The sequence below is a fragment of the Falco rusticolus genome, chromosome 2 (genome assembly GCF_015220075.1).
Source record: "Falco rusticolus isolate bFalRus1 chromosome 2, bFalRus1.pri, whole genome shotgun sequence".
In the NCBI taxonomy this organism is placed as follows: domain Eukaryota; kingdom Metazoa; phylum Chordata; class Aves; order Falconiformes; family Falconidae; genus Falco; species Falco rusticolus.
Genome location: NC_051188.1, coordinates 32,090,009 through 32,113,094, shown reverse-complemented (window position 1 = coordinate 32,113,094; position 23,086 = coordinate 32,090,009). Strand labels below are relative to the sequence as shown.

General features: G+C 40.8%; 1 protein-coding gene across 1 annotated transcript; it reads left to right on the top strand.

Annotated features, from left to right (window-relative positions):
* Positions 1-70: 70 nt before the first annotated feature.
* On the top strand, positions 71-22,833 carry GPALPP1 (GPALPP motifs containing 1). The gene is made up of 8 exons (XM_037375890.1): positions 71-286; positions 7,761-7,905; positions 8,893-8,988; positions 12,954-13,062; positions 16,620-16,754; positions 16,979-17,143; positions 17,555-17,653; positions 19,915-22,833. The coding sequence occupies exons 1-8, from the start codon at positions 202-204 to the stop codon at positions 20,131-20,133; spliced, it is 1,053 nt and encodes a 350-aa protein (XP_037231787.1). The 5' UTR covers positions 71-201; the 3' UTR covers positions 20,134-22,833.
* The last annotated feature ends 253 nt before the right edge of the window (positions 22,834-23,086 follow it).

Below are 23,086 nucleotides of genomic sequence, written 5' to 3'. Positions count from 1 at the left end.
TATCAACCCCGGCCAGCGCAGGCGATTGCGTCATTCCGTAGCACCGGAAGCGAGGCGGCGGGGGGCGGGGAAGCGGAGCGGGACGGGACGGGGCGGGACGGGGCGGGAGAGAGGGGCTGCGCCGCCACCCCGGGCCAGGCGCGACGCCGCGTGCCCCCCACCCGCCCCCTTCCCCGCCCCCTTCCCCGCCCCTTCCCCGCCATGGCCCGCGAGCTCATCGGCCCCGCTCTGCCGCCCGGCTTCCCGCGCTGCGCCGAGGCGGACCCGGATGAGGACTTCAGCCAAGGTAGAGCGCGGGCTGGGGGCGGCTGCGTCCCCGTCCCCGGTCCCCGGCGGCGGGGGGCGCCCCCCGTGTTTCACCTCAGGCGGCGCGGCTGGCAGCGGGGGGCGAGCGTGGCCCCTCGGGGCCCCGGGGCCGCTCCCGAGGCCGGGGGGACGTGGCTGCGCGGCGGGTTTGCGTGAATCTGAGCGTCGCGAGCCGTTCTTACAGCGGCTTCTTAAGGAACAGGAACAGAAGTAGAAGGTCTTGCCTGATGGGGTGCTATCGATAGGAGACGGTCTAAAACTTTTTTTTTTAAAAATACTGCGTCGATCCGTTGATGATTTTCCTGCTCCAGCTCTACATGTGCTCTTCGGCCTGAGTTCTTCAGTAGCTCGGTGTGGTGGCAGGAGGGAGGGCCGCTGGGCAGGCGGCTGCGGCCTGCTGGCCTTTGTCAGAGCAAAACGCTTCACGAGCCTGTCGTTTCTCGGTCGCTTTCCTCGGCATGCGGAGGCGGCTGGCGCCCGGCGGGGCTGCGGTGACTCGCCTGCCAGCAGGGTCGCCAGGGTCTCTTATGCTGACACAGGGGGCACGGCAGAAGTGGGACCTCGCCGAGACCAGCTGACAGCCAGACTGGCTCTCCTGCGGTGGAGCAGTTTCCCCCACTTGGACTCTTACGTGTTCTGTGTTAATAGTATCTCTGGAAGTAGCAGTTTGAGCGTTAGTACTCCTTGCCTTTAACCCAGGTTCATGTTATATTCATAATAATATGTTCAGTTTCTGGCACTGTTCCATTCAGTTATTCTAAACAAAGCAGCTCCGATGGGAATGGCTTGCTGTGCTTGTCTGCTCTTCTCATTTTTTTAATCCAGAAGAGGGAGCAATAGGAAGAGAGAGCTGGCACTACAGCAACATCGAGCTCCGGGTCGGCAGCTCGGCTCTGTACTGAAGCCCTGACTACACGCTAGTTTCAGCTGATGCAGCCTTTCCTACTCCTGTTTGTGTCGATGGCTTACTCACTTTCTTTCTAACAATGTCCTGTTACACATCGCAAGTATCTATACTGTGTGTGAATCCACTGAACAAAATAAGTTACATTTATCAGTAGGCTGTGGTTTCGTGATATCAAGTGTTTTGGCAGTATGTAGTCTAGGTCATTCAGCCTAGTTTGTTCACATTCTGTCTCACTGTACATCAGCTCCATAGCACTACAGTTACACTGGCAGATCTTGGGGATTTGTGTGTGAAGTGGATGAAGGAATTTATTTGCCTTTAAAAAGAAAAAACAAAATCAAAACAAAAAAAAAAAAAACACCAAAACCCAGCTATTAGGGGTTGTTTATTTGTTTTTATAACTTCTATAAATGTTTCCTGACATACAACAGCTTGGTACAAGTAAGTGTACCTGCTCAACACAAGGCATACTGCTGCAGTGTAGAGAAGGAAGAGAGAGCAAGCACTTTGTTGTAACATACTTTGTTGTACAGAATTACAGCTCGAGTTGGATCCCAGCACCTGGAGGTTCTGAGTGGCAAAATTGTGTGGTGGGGCTGCTACAAGCATCTTCTGCACTGTAACGCTTGCCGGGTCTTGAGACAGAATGGGCCTAGAAGTAATTCTGCAACTATTTCTTTTATATTCTAGTTATTTTAAGGGATACTTCCCCTTTTAAAGCTGAACAGCTTTTCCACTATGTTTTCTTTCCTTGTGGTCTCACCAATATTTGCACTGCTCTTTGCTTTTCTGTAAGAACACTTGGGGTTTTTATTCTACTTCCATTGTTTCCGCCTCTGAACAGCAGAAAGTAGGACTTTGAGCAGCTGTTCTGAGAATTCTGTCAAAAAGGTTTCATTCAGAACTATAAGATAAGGGAATAGAATAGATTATTTCAGTTGGAAGTGACCTATGACAATGATCTAGTCCAACTGCCTGACCACTTTAGGGCTGACCAAAAGTTAAAAAACATGCTGTTAAGGGCTTCTTAAACACTGACGGGCTTGGGGCATCAACCACCTCTCTAGGAATCACAGAATGGTTGGGCTTAGAAGGAACCGCTGGATATCATCTAGCCAAGCCCCTGCTAAAGCAGGTTCACCTAGGGCAGGTTGCACAGTCATGTCCAGGCGGGTTTTGAATGTCTCCAGAGAAGGAGACTCCACAACCTCTTTGGGCCACCTGTTCCAGTGCTTTGCCATCCTCAGGGTAAAAATTTACCTTATGTTTAGATGGAACTTATTGTGCTGCAGTTTGTGCCTGTTGCCTCTTGTCCTGTCACTGGGCACCACTGAAAAGAGCCTGGCCCCGTCCTCCTGACACTTGCCCTGAAGATATTTATATGCATTGATAAGGTCCCCTCTCAGTCTTCTCTTCTCCAGGCTAAACAGGCTCAGCTCTCTCAGCCTTTTCTAGTGAGGGAGATGCTCCAGTCCTCTAATCACCTTCATAGCCCTCCTCTGGACCTTCTGCAGTAGTTGCCTGTCTCTCTGGAACTGGGGAGCCCAGAACTGGACACAGCACTCCAGATGCGGCCTCACTAGGGCAGAGCAGAGGGGAGGATCACCTCTCTCAACCTGCTGGCCATGCTCCTCCTAATGCACCCCAGGATCCCATGGGCCTTCATGGCCACCAGGGCATGCTGCTGGCTCACGGGCATCTTGCTGTTCACCAGAACTGCCAGGTCCTTCTCTGCAGAGCTGCCCTCCAGAAGGTCAGCCCCAGCCCATGCTGGTACGTGGGATTATTCCTCCCTTGATGTAGGACCCTACACTTGCCTTTGTTGAACTTCTGTTAGGTTGCTCTCTGCCCAACTCTCCAGCATGTCCAGGTCTTGCTGAGTGGCAGTGCAGCCTTCTGGTGTATCAGCCACTCCTCCCAGTATTGTATCATCATGAGACTTGCTCAGGGTACGCTCTGTCCCTTCATTGATGAATAAATGTAACAGGATAGGACCCAGTACTGACCCAGGGAACACCGCTGACTACAGGCCTCCAGCTGGACTCTGTGCTGCTGATCACAACCCTCTGAGCTCTTGACATTCAGCCAGTTCTCAGCCCACCTCACTGTCCACCTATCTCACCCACCCTTCCAGAGCTTGCCTATAAGGTTGTTATGGGAGACAGTGTCAGAAGCCTTGCTGAGGTCAAGGTAGACAACATCCACAGCTCTCCCCTTGTCTACCCAGCCAGTCATTTCATCGTAGAAGGCTATCACATTGGTCAGGCGTGATTTTCACTTGATGAATCCATGTTAACTACTCCTGGAAGCCTGTTCCAGTGTTTGACCGCCTTCTCAGTAAAGCAGTGCTTCCTAATGTCCGGTCTGAACATCCACTGGTGCAGCTTTGAACAATTCCTACATGTCCTATCACTGGATACTGGGGCGATCAGCACCTCCCTCTCCACTTCCCCTCCTCAAGCAGCTACAGAGAGCAATCAGGTCACTTCTCAGCCTCCTTTTCTCTAAATTAAACTAGCCCAAACTCCTTAGCCATTCCTTACAGGACATTCCTTGCAGGCCTTTCACCAGCTTTGTTGCCCTCCTATGGACACATTCAAGGACCTTTACATCCTTCTTAAATTGTGGGGCCTAGAACTGCCCACAGTACTCAAGTGAGGCCACACCAATGCTGAATACACAGGATGATCATCTCTCTTGACCAGCTGGTTATGCTGTGTTTGATGCACCCCAGGATGTGGTTTGCCCTCTTGGCAGTCAGATAAGCATTTGTCTTACATCTGGGATATGACACTGCCATGCTAGATGTAGTGGAAAAAAAAAAGTGTCTGTTGATCCATTCGTAAATTTGTATTTCTTTCATCTTTATATGAATAACACAGAATTACGGAAAGGTTGTGGTTGGAAGGGGCCTTTAAAGATCATTTAGTTCCAACCCCTGACATAAGAGCTCTGTTGTAACTTGTAGCATGCAAATTCTTGCTTTTTTTTTTTTTTGTTTTTTTTTTTTTTGTTAAAAGAAGAAAAACTGAAAATGTAGTAATTGTAGCTTGTGTAATCACATTGATGTTGATGTGTGGTATTTTGTATTGTGAAACGTGAGTGGAGTTAAAAGCTGCCTTGTTCATTTCCCTGTGCATCCCTGCCTCGGAAGATAAGGGAGTAACTTAAGATAAAGTGCCAGTTGCCAGTTGCTGCTCTACCTGTAGGTCAGCACAGAGGGAGGGAGTTGAAATGGACTTCATCAAGAGATACAAATGTCCGTTGGTGTCAGAGAACTGCTGCTCCTTGAACCCTGTGACCCTTAATCATGACCAGAATTGGGAGCAAGTGATAGCTGGACAGACTCAAAAGCTCAAACCCTGCCAAATATTTTACCTTTCCTTCTTCAGCTTGCACTGCCCAACCTATGGGACGCACTCATCTCCTGATTCTTTTTTCTCATGATGATGCTTTGAAGCTGGCCTAAATGTGTTCCTGCTGGAAGACTTCTACTTCCTTTGGCCCTTTTGTCCCTGCCTCTGTGTTGTCCTTGTACCAGCAGGAGAGAAATACTAGGAAAGGGCTAAAACTAACCAGAGATACAGAAGAGATTTTGGCTATTTCAGCATTGAGGCCCCATTTGTTGAAGTACAGAGGCATTGATGTGATATGTCTGAGTTGATCTGTCGCTGTTGCTGAAGGTGAAAGGCCGTACTCCTGTCTGTCCTTGGAGGTTCCCAGTGCCTGTCTGATGGCATGGTAGATTGCTTAGAATCGCCAAATACAGCAGAGATTAACCTAGCAAAAACAGACAAAGCAAAAAGTAGTTTTCCATTTGGATTCTGAGTTGAATTGACTTAATTTTCAGGTGGATAGTCACCAGAGCCTGCTCAATGGAGAGAGCAAGTCAGAGCAACAATGGTAGGATGGCCACTTCTAGCAACTGTGAAACATTCATTCTGACTTTAGACATATCCTTGGCTCTGTTTCTCTCCTCTCCATCCCCAAAATTTTCTTCTGACACTTTTATATCCCACTGTCCTGCTCTGAGTTGTTCTCAGTTCTGGTTAATTCCTCACTTTCCTGTTCTGTCATTGGTACGTCCATATCTCTTCCTGACCTCGTTGGTTTTAGTTTCCTGATACTGACCTCTCCTCCATTCCTCCTTTGGTCTGTATCTCTACTTTTCATTGGCTTTCAGGGAATTTCATTCCCATCAGATCTTGGCCTCCCTTCTTACCCTTCCCTTTCTTTGCTCCCAGAATCTATGCTTAGCAATTCCCATCCCTTCCTCTCTACTAATCACTGTGGCTCCCCACCCCAACCTAATCCATAACTGTATCCTCACCTGTGCTGATTATTAGTCTCAGTCAGTACCATGACCATAATTAATTTTTAATCCCTATTCTCCCAAGGCTTTCTCTTCCATCCACTTCTTTCACCAGGTCCAATGACTGTTTCTTGCCAAGGCTTTAAATGCCATTTTCCTTTCATGAACCAGTCTGACTCTTACTTTGTTTCTGGTTGTCCTGCTTAGGCTGCAGTTCCACGAACAAACAGTTCCTTCAGGGTAGTGCTGGGTTTTGCAGTGTTATTTTTATACTTCTTAAGTTCCCTGATCCAGTTTATTGCATAGCCCATGCAAATGGCTGTGCCAGCGTAACAGACAGGAGGTGGGATAGAAAGCGTATATCTTAGCCCTGATGCTGGACAACGTGTCAGTGGGGCCAGTCTCCTTCCTTAGATAGTTTTGGTTACTAGTTCTTTCCAGCTCACAAAGCTGATCCCTATTTCTCTCTTCCTCTGCAGTATCAGACTTACCAAACTGCATCTCAGTTTGCTTCTTTCACTCCAAGTCCTTTCTTTTGTCTGTCTGCATTCAGACCAAATGAAGCTCTGCTTTTATGGTATCAGGGCACCAGGTGGCTGGAGAAGGCTGTTGTGCAGGTTTTGTCGGGTTTTTAAGTGGTTTTTTTATCCAGTGGTGCTTCTCATACCAAAATGGGAGACTTCTTGATACCAGTCTTTATTTCTATTTATCATTCATCTGTTTGTTCCTTCTCATCTTGAACTTACTTTACCTTTATAGGCTGGGGTGTTGTGGGTTATTTTTTTTTTTCCTACTTCGTGCCGAAATGGATTTTTTGTGTCCTGGTTTAAGCCTTTCCCATTAAAACAGAAAACAAAACACGTGGCAGATCTGTCTGGCTGCTTTGTAGCTAGTAAGCTGTCCTTGTTCTGTGTCATGTGCTAAAGATGAGTAAAAGCTTTATGAAGCTCACTTGAAGGACTCAATTTCTGCCTAGCTTTTGTCAGCTAACAATGGAACCATAATCTGTATCAGGTTTTATTTTGCACCATCAAAAAGTTGTAGCTCTTTAACTGGAAGTGCAATTTTCTGGTACCCTTCATTTATGTGGTTTTATTGTATCTCATCTTTTCATCTAATCCTTGACTATTCATAAAGCTAACAATGTCTTTTCCCTCCAAAACATCTTTCTGTCCTGTCAGTCTTGGACTCAAGGCTTGAAATATTAAAAGGAGGAATGGTGCCTGTGTTTCAGGATGCAAAATGATCGATCTCCATTTTATCGGACAGCTGTTTATGCTGTGTGTGTCAACTGGTGCTGGCCCTGCATGCACTACCCTGGATCTGGGAAGGCCTCTTATCTTGGGATCATTGCTGGTCTTTGCCTACTCCAGGTGGCTCTGTGTTGATTGAGCCTGTGAGGGTATCTGTATTAAATGTCTCATTTAGGGGGCGTTTGCTGTTAGGATCAGTGGCTAAGCTGCTTCTGGACACAGTGTATGTGGTACTGTATCCAAATAAGTGTACAAAGGGCTGTGCCTGCTGGTGAATAACAGTGCCAGAAACAGCTCAGACCTGTTAGCAGTCTTAGGGTCTGATTTTTTCCTTTGCTGAGATATCTGTCCCCTTCTGATGCTTCAGAGGTTGAAGGGTTGACTGGAACATGGAAGCTTCATCCACGGCCCCGGCCTTCTGACAGCAATGATTCTTCCAAGTCTGAATGCCTAAATCATCTTTTTCAGCAGAGGACATAAGTCTGTGCCTGCTGCTCATGCTTAGCTGAACTGGGAATAACCTTAATCATTAAACCATTCCTAAAGCAGGCTGGCGATCAAATTTAACTAACCTATGGTCTCCCATGCTGTGTACATACAAGTGATGTGACTCTTCACTAGTAAGCTTCAAATGCTTTATTAAGGTGGTAGTTTCTTTTTAAGTATACCGGTTTATAATATATGTGTTGTAAATTAGTTGTTAGATGAAACAAGGTTTTCTAGTCCTGTTCCAGAAGACACTCTGTAGTAATGGATTAGTAATGTACTAATTTAATTGGGGGGGGGGGGGGGGGGTTGTTCATTGAAATATGGAGCTGAAAAAAGTTACTTCTAGCAGTTTGTTAAATATGTTCTTAAATGCTAGACAAAGCAATGATTGAATAAATTGAATTCCAGGTAGATATGTATTTTGGGAATGCTAGGATAGATCATATTTATTTGAAACATTTAATAAGTATCCCAGATAACTCTGAATGTTCAGTTGCAGGACCAGCACTGCCTCCAGGCTATAAAAGCAGCTGTGGCTCAGAAACTCCTGACAGTGATGATGACTTGGAATCTCTTCCTCTACCCAGAGACACAAGCAGAGATTCTGAAGAGGAGACAGAAGGAGATCCAGCACCCAAGTGAGTATGTTCTTAGATTAGTTGTATATTTATGTTGTATTACAAATGAAATGTGTCTATAAATTGTGAGAAAGGGATGGTATTATAGAAATAAAAAGTAAACCCTGTAAAGAAAAAGGGTAAAGCCTGTGTAAAATCAAGAATGTTCAGCTGACTGTTTGACAGTTGAATTAAGTTATGTAAGGCAACCAGATTGCTGTAGTTACATGTTTTGTTTTAGTTCTGCAATTAAAGTAATAAAATCCTTAATGTTCTGCTTGTTTATACTAAGGATACCACTTACCACATCTGTAAGTATTTGGTACTTGAGTTTTGCCCTGTGTCTCATATACTACATCTCATTGGAAGGTCATAAGAAGTATTTTTGGGCATGAATTTATGCATTCAATTGAGTCAACTCTGATGAAAAAATCCAAATTGTTCAGCAAATAACAGGAGTCTGCACGTACTCGCATTTGGCGAGGTTGATTACTCACAATTGCTGTGTTATGAACTTGTGTGTGTTTGTGCTAGGGCTTGTATAAGGGACGTGGAGGGCGTTATGCCATATTAATGAGTGTTAGAGTAATTTCATCACTTTTTTCTTCTTGTCTTATTCAACAGTTTTTCAGTTAATTAAAATTGAACGGGGAAAAATACTAGTCAAAATGCAGACTGTATAAAAATGGAGAAAGAAGTGTGCTAAATTTAAAATTACTTTGTGACTAGAAAATGGTAATTCAACATAATATTACTTTTCTTTTTACAGCAAAAGCATTCTTAATTTTTTTTAAATGTCAAAGCATTTTTGGACTGAAGCTTATGCTCCCAATTTTTTAATTGCTTCAAATTATTTTGGATCCTTTTGCACTGTTTCCTTGGTAACAGCAGGATATTTAGTACATAAGACTGTCTGAAATAATTTTACATATTTTTTTTCCTTTTTAAAATGTAGATAATTGCTATGCATGTCAAGGTAATTATTAAGCGAAATCTTTATATTTGCAGAAAGCCAAAAAGAATTCAGGAAGATGATGATGATGATGGCTTTTTTGGGCCTGCTCTTCCTCCTGGGTTTAAAAAACAGGATGATTCTCCAGAGAGGTAATAAAAATGGAATTATATTCAGGTGCTTTTCCTTAAAACACAATTATTTTAGATAAAATATTTTGTAGCACTATTACAGAACACTTCAATTGTGCACTTTGGATTCAGATGATTAGAATTGCTTCCTCCACATCCTGAGAATAGGAACAGCATTCCCTTGAAACAGAACACACAGCCCTCCTAGTCCTGGTTGGAAGATTGGAGAGAAAAAGAAAAAATGTGAATTGTCCGATTTGTATTTTTAATGTCAGATTTCTTCCATTTCTTATGATAGGTCTCAGATCAGTGCAGAAAAAACAAATTACAGTACAAGGACCCATAGTTCTATAGTTCATTCTGGACTGTGAGGGAGTAGGGCAGTAAGTTTTTGTGTGGTGCAATACAGTGCAGATTATTGGAATTGTAATTTACTAATGCACCAAGGATTATTGTTTATGTCTGGAAAGCAAGCTGTCAGGTGTAAGTAAATAAGCATTATTTACAGCCTTTGTCAGGAAGCTTTCCATTTGATTACACACAATTATAAAATACTTCCCCAAAAAAATATTTATGGATTTTCTATGCAGACTTTAGCCATGTCTTGCAGCCTTCTAGTCTTTACATTAATCTGTGCACTTCCTTCTATAATTTGAAGTTATGATCTGTAGTTAAATTGGGACTTCCAAGGGGATGCCTATTGATGAAAGGTACGGGAGAGTCCATCGGTCACTATTATTTTCCTCAGAGCAATAGGGAGCTGGTAGATAAAATTAAGTTAATACCTTCCTCTCAGGTGTGAGTTTTCAGTTCTAGGAAAGGGACTCAATTTTTTGTCAAGCTGTGTGTATAGTATACCATCTCAAAGGAAATTTTAAAGTTGAATATTTTTTTTTTTAGTTTGGATAAATTTTTATGATGCTTGGCAGCAGTTAGGAAAACAAGAATTTATCTAACTAAGCTTATTTGGAAGTATCCTCTTTGTGTCTGTTTAACTACGCTTTGCTGTAATCAACAAACTTTATAATTGTGGGTATCATGCTCAGTGGGCTTGTTTGGTGCTTTGATGGTCCCAAGAGTAACTAATATTTTTCGCTTCTGTTTCATATGCACTATGTGTTATTTTAATTATAAAACTTAAGAAGTCACTAAAAATAATGTGATCTCTAATAAAGCAAATAAATGCTTGTACCTTTTAATACCGGCAGGGGTAGCTTTCTTGATTTTTGACATGAATACTCCTGTGGTAAAATGTTTTGTCAAAGTGTGCAAAAGAAAAAGAGGAAGAAAAGAGGCAAATTGTAGTTTGAAGGTTAGAGAGATGAGCAGTGACACAGGCAGTCACCCATCATATAATCTTAGTCTTTTGTATGTTCACCCAACTTTTATTTCTACTTAGCAGTTTATTTCCAAAATGTTGGGTAACACTCAGAGGCAAGAGTCTGCCCTGTGTCAGAGTGTAAGAGATTAAAGCAATAAAAGGCACTTGGTAGTTTGTCGGGGGTTTTTTGTCCTAGCTCACCATACAACCGCTCCTAGCACACACGGAGAAAGCAGATTGAGCAGAGCTGTTTTGCACCCAGCCTGATTCCCTGAATAGGTGGGAAAGGTGTGATGTGTGGGAAGAGCCTTGTCTGTCTGCCACCCCCATACACCTGGTAGTCTAGTTGTCCTGACACACTGAGGCGTGTAAGCTGTGCAGGGTATAGACACAGTGTGTTAACCGTGTCCCCACTGCACTGCTGAGTGTTGAGCAGATTGCTGCTGATGAGCTAGCCACAAATAATTGAAACAAATGCAAGCTGTTTGTTTCAATATATGGACAAACTGTTTGTTAGCTCTGTGTGACCTATTCATTCTTTTAGAAAAGCATTCGTTCTGTTACATCTTCTCCAGACTTGTCAAAGCAACATATTCATGATTAGGAGCAGCTCGTGTGCCAATTTGCAGCTTGTTAAAAATTGTTTGAATAATTCCAGCATAAAATACATGTATGAACTGTTTTCCTTCAACTTTGATAACCAGCAATGTTTAGATAACTATGTTTTAACTAACAATGTTAGACACAAGTGCAGCACTCAGATATTCCCGAGGTATGCGCACATCAAGGTAAAGAGCAAAGGTTATCCTAAAAAATGTTTTGTTATACATCAGAAGAATGCTGAAATGCCTATTTTATAATACACATTAGCAAAGACTCCCAAGCCCAAAACCAGAGAAACATTCTTTGCCATATATGAAATTCAATATTTTTTAAATTAAAGCTTAATTCATTGTAAGTTTGGGGGTTGTTTTTGAATGTGTCTAGATAGGTACCAAAGCTACCCAGAGCAGCAAAATGTGTTTAACAGAGTTTTATTTAGATTCACTTCACCTTTCAGGGAACCTTTGGACATCCAGGAGGCTGTCAAGAATCACACTGGCTGTGCGCTGCTGGGGAAAGACCCAAGCAACAGGGTTTTTCATGTGGAGAGAAAAAAAAAAAAAGCATAGAAATAGAAAGTGTGGGAGGGATGAATATAGGAACCATTTTTCTACTCTTTGGAAGAGCCTTTGAGCTGTGACAGAAGCAAGGCAGAGTATTTGAGATCTGCTCTTTTTCACAAGTTGCACAGATACAGCCCACAACATAGATGTTCTTGTATATTTTAGCAGAAGGCTTTTTTATAGTTTGGTTTAACTGTCTCTCCATGCAAAATAAAGCTATTTGTGTACTAAAATAAAATATTATTTTGGACATATCTGTATAGGTTTAAATTCAATCTCTTTGAATTATATTGGGAATTTAAAATATCATCTCAACGAGAAAGCACTCAGAAAGGAGAAGAGGAAAATAAAAGCTGTTTCTTTTTTGCAGCAGTTAGGTGGGGGTGGAACTTCAGATTCAACCCAGACCTCTTGCCTGGGTTTGAAACCTCACCAGTGCCCTTGTCCTGGCCTGAGCTCAGTTTTATTGCTTTTGTCTGTCTGTCTGTGGTTGGCTTTCTGGCAGGACTTTCTGCTTTTTAATTCCCCTTTTCAAATGCTGACATTAATATCATTACAGCAGGACTGTACTGATTAGATTATGAGGGATTTAGTAGAAGACAATAATTAGCATAATTCAGTTTACATTGTGTTATGTTTTATTTCCCTAAAGTTCAAATGGAAGATAGTAATAAATGAAGTCTCTGCTGATACATTGTGAGGATGCTGTCACTTGGCTATTTCTTTAGGTGATAATTACTTGAGTTTTTAATTAGCTTTTATTAGCTTTAAAGAATATGATGCTAGATTATTAAGAGGAAATGGTATACAAAAGTCTTTTCAGTACTGCAAGCACAGTTTCTAGTGTGCTTTGAACTGTTTTCACCATTGAAAAGCGTTTCTCACCTTTCTGTGGCTCCTGGAGACAATTGAATTATACTGCTTGTAGAGCTGTTGCATAAGAACAAATCAGTGAAGTTGCCTGGGATCACAAAACTTTTCTTCTCCCATCCCCATTCCAAGGGAAAATAAACTTGAAATCAGAGCAGTTCACTGATTCTGTTTATTGAAGGACAGTGAAACTGTGGTGCAAAGCAAGAATGAACAAAATTGACTTTGTTGCTAGAGAAAAAGTAGCATATATTTGACCTCTCACCTTTCATTGCTCTTGAATCTGGTGAAGGAAGGTAGGGAAGAAAAAAGTGGATTTCCATGACTACATGCTGCAACTTCCCCAGTTTTCTTGCACCCCAGCTATCTGCAGAGGTCCTCCTGGAAGACAGAGAAGCTCTTACTCAGTTATTTTTATAGTGTGTGTGTAGGGGGCACACTTGGTATGGGGAGGAAGGAGAATCGCTTCTTATCAACATTTGATTTTTATTTTTATATTAATCCATTTAATTTTCCCTGCAGCAAATAGTAGAAGGCTATCATTTAATGTACTGTCCTTGTTGGTTATGTTACTTCCTTTTTTTCCTCCTCAACTGAAAATGAAGATAATTATTTTTTTTCCCCCTCAGGCCCATTATAGGTCCTGCATTACCACCTGGCTTTAGGAAACCTTCGCAGGACACTGGGAGTAGCAGATGTTCCATAGGACCATCTCTTTCATCAGAGTTCCGTACCCAGGTTTGTGAAAACAGAAGACTTTTTGTTTTAGTACAGTCTATCTGAAATGCTATAACAAGTAGGAGCCTGAAAAAGTCTACTAGACATACTTTTCAGCATCACAGTTTAATTTTAGACCAGAAAGTGTCTGGCATATTTTTGCCTGAGTCAAATACTGAAGCATAAATAAGCCTTAAAAAAAAGAAGGTGGCTGGTCTGGTTTGTTGTGATTTTGCTGTTAGACATATGAGGCACTCACCAAGTGCAAGAGATCTAGGCATCCTAAACTGCAGTCACAGTAATTCTTCCCAATGTTTTTCCATTCTTCTGGTGTGACATCCTTCACGAGTGGACATCTTGGCAAAGTTCAGATTTTTTGAAGATGTCAAAGAAGTAACGCAACCTGTTAGAATGAAAATATTTACCTGTAATTCAAGCTTTTACTCTGTTGCTGAAAAGGGAGCAAAATGATTGAATATTTCACATATCTTCACTCTTTTAAAATGTTTATTAGTGAATGTGTTAAATACATTTATTCAAAAGAACGCAATCAAGAATGACGCTACAGTATCACTAACTGTTTGTATCAATAGTAAGATGATACCTGTAACTAGGAGTAAGGCAGAGCAGAACAGTGACACTGATGCAGTATTTTGTGTTTTTTGACAGTTCTTCTCAGGTTAGGTAAAAAACTAGGTAGAAACCTAGTTTTTTACCTAACCTGCAAGTCCTATAGTGTAATCCATATTATTCTGTGGTTATATGTACTACCAAAGAACATTCAAGAGTAAGATGTGTGATAAAATACAGCTAGAAGTATGGGGAAGATTCAGCACCCTAAACATGGGCCTGTAGTATCATTCTGAGGGATCTGAATCATCTGCAGCAGGCTGGCAGATGGGGAGTAATGACTTAGAGAAGCTTGCATCCTTCTTGAACAGCACCACTTAACCCAGGCAGGATACCCTAAGACATGAAAAATGGTGCTGGATACCAGTTTTTAAGCAATTAGATCTCTCTCATGCTATGGTATAGTGAATATTAATTCCTTGTGAGAATTAACAGTTACTCTGTTTATTTCTAAAATACTTAAGTTTTAAGTTTAACTCCAGACACTGTGGGACATGCTAGGAAGGGATGAGGCAAAGGTTGCTTTGGAACTTCACTTTTTTGATTAGTAGTTGCAAAGTACATCATTCTTCAGCCTCCTACAGCGAGTGTTGTCATAATCCTTCATGAAGAATCAGTCTGACATTTTTAAGATCCTTGTCATCTTATAACTCCAAATAATGATTAAGCAATTTATCATAATGACAGATCTCTTGAGGCAGGAATGTCAAAACTGATCTGCTTATGTATTTTACAAACAAAAAAGTCTCTTTTGTCCTAAATAGATCTTCTAGCTTCAGCTTTGTTACAGATACTACAGAACTTATCTTACCTTATTTTTTTCCTCTTCTTAATGATACTCTAATCTTTTACCTTTGAACATGATGAGTAATTTTTCTGTTTATTTTGGTTTAATTTATTTATTTTGTATTCTAGTACATCTTTAGAGGCAGCTTATTCCATGCTGATTCTTCACTTTATATTGATTTCCCCTTCAAACTTGAAGGCAGTATTTCTCAATGTTTGTTTAATTTCATCTTGTTTGAGGTAGGTGGTAATGGAGTGAATTGAACTTAAGACTAATGAGAAAGGAAATGAGACATGCTTCTTCAATTAAAACTCAACATGGAATTTGTCTTTCATCCTCAACTACTTTACAATACAATTTATCATGAAAATCATATCTTTGCATTTTTTATTTGTTTGTACACAGAGAGAGGATGGTGGTCTTCTACCTTGGTTTCTCAAGACAGTTATTCCTCTTTCCTACCAGCTCTTTCCTTCCTTTTAAAAAAGAGAGAGAATGCAGTCACCCCATTCTCTAAAAGCTGAAGCAATATTGCAGTGGTAGATAATGAGTGAAAGCTTGACTATGTAAATGTTTTTGAGAAAAATGATGAGAGAAATTGGTATTACCACCTTGTTTTGGTGGTGTTTATAAATGACCAGCTGTTTCTCACCCTCCTCAGTCTTTCAGATCAGTTTCATGCAACTGGTCATACAGCCATTAAATTTGCTAAGCTGCTTCTTGCACCTTGTGGTCCACAGCCGTGTCTTTAGCTACCTGAAGCTTGCCTTCCCCACTATTTATACCTTTGCTGACTCCTAGAGGCAGACAGGGCCAACTGGCTTAGCTAGCTCAGAGCAGTGTCATTAAAGCATGCCAGTTTCTGTAGCAAGTGGCCCACATAGGAGTAAAGTAGCTTATTTCACACCTGCTGTCTTCCTTAGCCCAAATCCCTCAACAGCAGTGGGGTGCCAACTGCGAGCAGCCTGAAGTATTAGGCTTGAACTCAGTGTAGCAGGATACGTTCCTGCTCTCCTCCTCCTTTCACTCATCCTGCGTCCCCTGTGCACCCATTAGTTGACTTCTAGTGAGGTTCTGTGCTCTGTTCTTGCATCTTCCACTGATCACCTCTGCCTCAGGTGCCTTACTTTACATGGAAGGCTCCTAATAATGTTTTTACGCTGCTCATTGCTCTTGAGCCCTTATCTTCTCTCTAGGCTGTCTGCCTGATAACCAAAGTTTGGCATGACAAAAACAAGCCATTCACCCCCACCTTCTTCACCCTTCACTTAAAACTTCTTCGCCACCACCTTGTATTTTCAAGTAAAGCTCTGTGCTTCCTGAGTATACAGCCTTCTTGTCATCCTACTCCCATTGCTTCATCGCCCACATTCAGGCTGTAGCTAATTCTTTTCACTTTTGTAGATATTGGGCACCTTAGTTTTGCTTCCAGGGCACTGTGGCATCGCCATTTTCTGTCTAGTCCTGCCTCTGTCCACGTCTGTACTGTTTTAACTTGGAGGGACCCGTGAGATTTCTGTACAACTCCTGGCATCCACAGAGATTCTTGTTAACATCTAGTCCCTTTCAAACTAGGTTTTTTTGAGCTGTCCTCCAAATAATTGCTTAAAATGCAGTGCCAAAAGGGTTCGAAGAAGCAAATGTCAGAACCAAGAGAGCAGACTGGCAGATACTATGCACCCAGGAGTGTAGAACCATGTATACCACTGTACTCTAGCTTGCATGTTCATCTTTCTAGCATCCTTACAGAATCTGAGCTTGAAACAGGTCTTGTCATGTGAAACTGCGATCCTTATGGAAATACGTCCAATAATGATGGTAAACCCCAAAGTATCAAAGATGTATGCTTGTGTGTTTCAGATTTGCATATGGCCACAGATGTAAAGTAGCAGGACTTTGTGCTGCCACTATGTTTACCAGCGGTTTTGCCTCAGACAAGAGATGGTGTTTATGAAAACATGGAGACTTAAGTATCCATGTTAAAGTGTTGGAGCAGCTCTAATCTGGAGTGTTAATCCAGGTTTTTGTTGTGTGACTGCCAGATGCATTGTGTTAGGTTTGTGGGCTCTTACAGACAAAAGTCATTCTAATCCTATGAAGCTAAAAGTGTTCCTTGATGGTCTTAGCACTATGGTTGAGAGAAATGTTTTATTTTTGGAAGGTTACAGATAGTAGTGAGGAAGAAGACAATCTCATAGGCCCAATGCCTGCAAAAGGACCAGTAGAGTCTGATGTGACTAAAGACTTTGAACGCAGAGCTCAGAGAATGAAGGAAAAACTTACTTCAGCAGACAGCGTAAGTTGGATTTCTTTATTTCCAGTATTTTGTTGCTGGAGTGTATTTGTTTTTCTTTGCCTGTTTTCTGTGTGACACAGTTGCAGTTGCTCAGGATGCTCAGTGTTTGCGGTTGTCAAGACAAGGAAAAACCCATGATTTCTGCTGGTAGCCAAGAAATTCAGACAGCAATTTTTGATTCTGCTTTTTTTACTGTTCCCCCTGCCCCTATTTCTTTTGTAAAGGATGAATCCAAGCAAGTTACCAGGGAATTATGGATGACAGAACTTCCACCTGAATTGAAAAGCTTTGGATTTGGCCCAAGAACATTCAAGAGAAGAGCTGATGACAAATCAGGTGATAGATCTATTTGGACAGATACTCCAGCTGACAGAGAAAGAAAAGCCAAAGTGAGTGTTTATTCATTCATATACACCTGCAGGCAGCAGGTATGTGAAAACAAAGATACCCCGAGTTGTTCGGTGATTATTTTTTTTTTCCCAGATTTTTCTTTGTTGTCAAAACTTATGAATTCAAGGCTTAAAGGTAAAAGCAAGGAAATAATGATTTATATTTGCATTAATAATCATTTATTCCCTCTCCCTTCTACAGTAATCTGGTACTCTGTATCAGCTCATTGAATTACATACAGTGTGTCCAATGTGTAATTCACGATTACAGTGTGTCCAGTTTCTTCTTTGAGCAAAAAATACCTGGTGGCCTCTACCCTTCAGATTTAATTAAAAAATAAATATAGATTTCCCTGCTTTTTACTTCAGACACTGTGATTGTTATAGCATGTGATTTCTTCTACTTATCAGGAAAGAGAAGAGGCAAAAAAGTCAACCTGTAAGGATAATGAAGAAACTGTATTATCTGGGAGAGAAAAGAGACTTGTTGAGCAGGTGACTTCGTACAATGTAAGTGTAATAGCAAAATATTTCCTCTTCCTGCGTTTCCCTTAATTCTTCACTCTTCTGGTTCTGATTTCCAGGGCTGCTGGTTTCCATGGTGATGCTGTTATAGTCTTCCCTTTTAGTGCCCAAACCTACTGCTGTTTAAGTCATTAAAACATTTCACTTCAACAAGAGCAGGACTGGGTCCTCCAGCTGCTGCTGAAAACAATGTGACAGAACTGGGATTTGTGTATATTGTCCCAGTTTTAGGTAGTGTTTTCCTTAAGTCATCCTCATGTCAGGACATGGTTGCTGGGAGCAGGCAACCTTAATTCAAATATTAGCTTGCTTCACCAAATTACCAACATCCCAAGAACAGAACAGTAGTACAGGTTTAACTTTTCAGACAAAGTATGCATTAACCCAAAATAAGCTTGATGGGCTAAGCGGATTGATGCATTAATTAGACCATGTAATTAATTACATCAACTGCTCATTACAACAGCTTTATTATATTAAATTTTTCTCAAGTCTCTGCAGAAGGCAATAATTTTCATAGGCAGATGTTGATTACTAGAAGTCTGAACTCCATGTCAAGTTCCATCTCGCTTTTCTGTCTGCCAACCCCATCCACCAGAGTATACGGACTGTTGCCTGCCTTACAGGCGTTCGTGGCAGTTCTTCCCTGATTCATGGCCTGAAGTCTTATGGAAGGCAGTCTGGTCTCTTGAGAGTATCATTAACTTGAGAATTGGAGCCTTGGCTTATATTACATGATTGAAGTTTATCTGACAGTTTAAATAATTTATTTGTAGTTCATGAAATCACGTGTCCCTCTTGACTTAGAGCCTTGCAAATCCAGAGCTGTTAGCATAATGTCTTAAATTTTTTCTGTATTGTCTATGTTACTGTAAGTAGAATAGAACAATTTTAATGTAAAAATACAGAGTTTGCTCTGTACCATTGCCAGAATAAGACATATATTGGCCTTTACTGTTTCTAAGGTTAATAGAGTTCTCTCAAGAAAAATTGAAGAGGATATCTTATTTAAGAACAATGTTTCTTGGGTTGTTAGGTTTTGTTTTGGTTTTTCTTAAATCAGCTCTTTTCTGATTTTCAGGTGTTTTGTGTGTGTTTGGTTTTTTTCTTTTAAAGTTTTTTGCTCTCTCCTTTCCTGTTTCTTCCTGCACTGACCTTTATCAAGGATACTTTTCATTGAACAGGAGCTTTAACTCTTAAAATAGTTTCTTACAGTTAATTCTTTCAGTGCTGGTGCCTTATACTTTCTCTGGTGCAGTTCTGTCAACACTGATGTAGTTACATCATGAAGAAGTGTTGTCCATTTCCTATTTTTCCATGAGCATCATTTCTTATGTCATGTATTCATAATTATTTGTATGTGTGATGAAGTAAGTTTTTGCACAGGGAGTGAAGGAAGATGAACCTTCAGGATAAAGATCTCGTGTTCTCAGATAAGAGAAAACAGGGATGCTCATCTTTTGCTCTTTATGATGAGAGAATTGGTTTGGACTGATGTTTTGGCTGGTTTGTAATGATTTGAGAGTCTGAGAAACTGATTACTTAAGGAAACACAAGTATGCTTTACCCGAGCAAAGGAGGGGCACATAGATTAGTTCTCACAAGACTATCTCCTGTGTGAAATCAGCAAAAGTTTTATGTTGTATTTGGGCTGGATCACACTCTTTAATAAATGCAACTAAAGTCCTTAACATAGCACAAAAGACATGATTTAGCTCAAACCTGTGGCTTTGTCCTGTGGTCTTGCAACAGATTATTCAAATACTGAAAAGTTATGAGCAGACGTTAAAAACAACAGTTCATGAGGGTAAGATTGAAAGGATATCTAGCTCATTCCTGCCCCTAGCAGTGACCGAAAACAGATGCTTAGGAGAAGCATGTAAGAAACCAGGCCTGTACTTTGAGATATTTCTCTTGTTGTCTTCATTTGTCTCTGCTAATAATGGCAGAGCAACTTTCATATTTCTATTGCATTATTTTATAATTTACCTCCACTGCGGATATTCAACAACTTTATGGGTACCTTTAACATCATTGAATTATTAGTATTTTATTCAGTGTAGATGAGATTACACATGCTTTCTGCTCTGTGTATGCTAAATTTATCACTCTATTTTCCAGTTACTAAGCTGTTGTCTTTTTCTGGAATTTTTAGCCTTCCCGATTCCAGTCTTTCCATTTGGATTTTCTATGTGGTTGATACTTTGTAATACTTTATTTCTTCTTCCTTCTTCCCACTCTCCCAGGAGTCAAAGAGGTCAGAATCTCTCATGGACATGCATCAGAAAAAGCTAAAGAGCAAAGCATTTGAAGAAAAGAACAAACCTCAAGAAAGAAGGCCATTTGACCGAGACCAGGATCTCAAAGTCAATCGATTTGATGAAGCACAAAAGAAAGCTCTTATAAGAAAATCCAGAGATCTGAATAGTAAATTTGAGCACAGTAAAGGCAATATGTTTTTATAACATAAAAGGATGAAGCTTTTTTGAAGTCAATTAAACTTTGAATACTTAATTTTATAAGTATTTTTCTGTAAATATTTGTATGCAAAATAAATACCCTAATGGTTAACTATTTTTCCTTGTCTGTAAGTACTCCGTTAGGTAGGATCATCTGTACTACAACTAAACTGAAAAGGAAAGTACTGGTGTAAAAAAAGGTAACGTAAATTTGCTACTTTAAAACATTGGTTGTTGTTTTGAGGTTTTTTGTTAGCATAAAAATAATTAATTAAAATCAGTATTATTTTAAGGATCTCTGGATTTGATCTTGCAATGGAGTTGGCAAGTTTTCCCCTATCGGCTGCCATGGAATATTCTTGCTGAGCCTGGCCTGAAGGCAGTGAAAAAATCCCCTTTAAGTTAATGGGCAGGACATTGAGTTCATACTACCCAGCAGGAGCTCCAGTCAAGCAAATGGCAGCTTTTATGTCCACCCAGTGCTTTTATTTCTCTGATTCTATGTCTGTACATAAATACAGGTTTATATGTATGCAGTATAATTTCTGTACCATAGCAGGAAGAGTTGTTGGTAGCAGAAGTAATAAAACCCCCAGATTTGCAGATTTTCTTATAGAATGTTAGTACACAAGAAGAGAAAATCTGAGTTTCAATTTGTAGGCCTTACCAACAGAAAATCCATCTTTTTTAAGCAAATACAATGTGAAAATTAAACGAATATAAAACTTGTCAGTTAGTTTGCAGAGCAGAACAGCTTTTTGATATCAAAAAGGAGATAAATCTGACATTTAAAAAAAATCTACATCCATGCTTAAGAGTTCCTCAGCTGCTCTGCACGTACACAGAGGAGCTAAAGGGGGAGTTCTGTTACTTATTTAAAATTGTACTTGCATTCTTTTTCTTTCAAGTAATGTTTGGGATCCTTTTTCAGGAGTTAGTGAAAGTATCTATATAAAAACAATTTTATATATGAGATGCTGGCAACTTGTTTGGAAGTGTGACACATTTCATGTATTCAGTATCATGGAGTTTACTGTAATTTCAAAAAAGGCTACAGTGACCAACAGTGTCTGGGTTGGTTCACATTAATGGAGCAGTGACCCAACAAGCCCCAGAAAAAAGTGGCTAAAAACTTGGTATTATTTTATTGCACATGTGCATGAGGCCAAAGCACGGCCTCCACATGCTGAAAAGTTTTGGAGGATTTTTCAAAGTTGCAAATGAACGCTTATGTACAATATATTTAGATACTGCTTTTTTTTTAATGGACAATCTATTTTGCTATCTGAAAAATCTGCTACCTTCAGGAAGAGGAGGGACTGGTTTTGTATTGTGTTTGATTTGTTTCTTTTTCTGTAATCAGTTTTGAGTTTATGAGCCTTTTTTGTTTTGAGGTGAGGAGGGTTTAAACAAGGGGCGTTTATTTTTTTTTTTTTTTTTTCCTCCCTTAAAACAGACTTCTGTAAGTGCCTTCTGCTTTTTTAGCTCAGCAAGCAAGGCCTCGCTGGGTTTCTGTCTTCTGTATTTCTCCTTCCCCTTTTTGAGGAGCTCCTCTGCAGCTGGTTGTTAAATAACATCTCTAGTAATTCAGCAGATTAGATTTCTTAATTGGAAAGGGAGTAGTAGGAATGTTTGAGGCTTTTTTAGGCAACTAAAGCAATGGCAGGTTGAGCTAAATCTTCCCGGTTGACAAAAAATGGTCCTCATGCCCACTCTTGGAAACCCCACTGCCTTGAGAAATCGATGTATTATCAGGTGTTGCCTGATGTTGAAAGAGCTGATCTCATAAGCACGTCGTGCAGTCCTCACTCATTGGGACAAGTCTGTAGCCCGGATGAGGGTTGCTTGTATTAAGATTTTTGTTGCATGCTTCATTTTTATTTTTGTTCTTTGGTCCCTTCTCCAATCTAAGGACCCAGTCATCAAGTGTCGCAGATGGCCGGATCTTGCCATCCAGCTGTATCCCTGCTGTTTGCTTGCTGCCCTCCCTGGCCCTATCGCACCTCCTGTCTTCGCCAAGGCCGTGTTTGCGGGGAGGCTCCGCAGTGTGGCTCAAGAGGAGAGCGCTTGTAACAGGAGTGCAGGCAGCCCCTTCGCGGTCACGCGGCAGTACATTACACATTACATCTCCGTATGTGGGATGTGCGGTCCTAATTAGTGCAGCCTTGATGTGAGTTGGGAATGTTTTCTCTCATCTGTTAAATCTTTTTTTTTTTTTTTTTCCCTGCTCGCAAGCAGCCTCTCATAGACTTGATGAAACCCACGTTATGAACTTGAGATAGAGGGAAACTGGAATTGTTGAGAGTTCAAATTAAGCTTTTCATTATTTTGTGTAAATTGAGTGAACTTTAGAATTGTATTAATACACAAACTAATCTCTTACTAATGCCAAACCATTCCTTCAAACAGTCATTAGAACAAGCAGTAACTCAGTAAATTACAAGCTCTGTAAGCTTTCGTGGGAAAAGATGAGCTGTCCTCTACAATTTGGACAAGCTGTAAAGCATTTCTGCTGAAATGCTAGAGGGTGATTTTTCAGAATCTCGTTTGAAGAAAGAGAATTTATTTCACAGAAAATCCTTACCATAATTACAATGTAACATTTTGAGTAACCAGCTCCTGATGCAGATTTGATGGATTCTGTTGCTATTCTGTGCCGCCAGACTGTGTCTTACTGACTCCAGGCACATGGGGAAACTGTTCTGTAAAAAAAAAAAATAAAAATGACAGGGAGGTTTTCCTGGATGTGAAAAGCCTATCAGCCTAGATTTTAAAGTGCTTCCCTTTGTTTTGTGCTGGCATAGACATCCTTTATTAATACTGATGTTAAAAATTTCTGTTCATAGGGTCCCTTCCTTCCAAGATATTGAGTAGGTCTGGAATCTGTACTGAAGTCAATAAAAAGCAGGCTTTTGTGGTAGGCATACGAAAATTGGATGGTTAAGAGTAATGTTAAGGG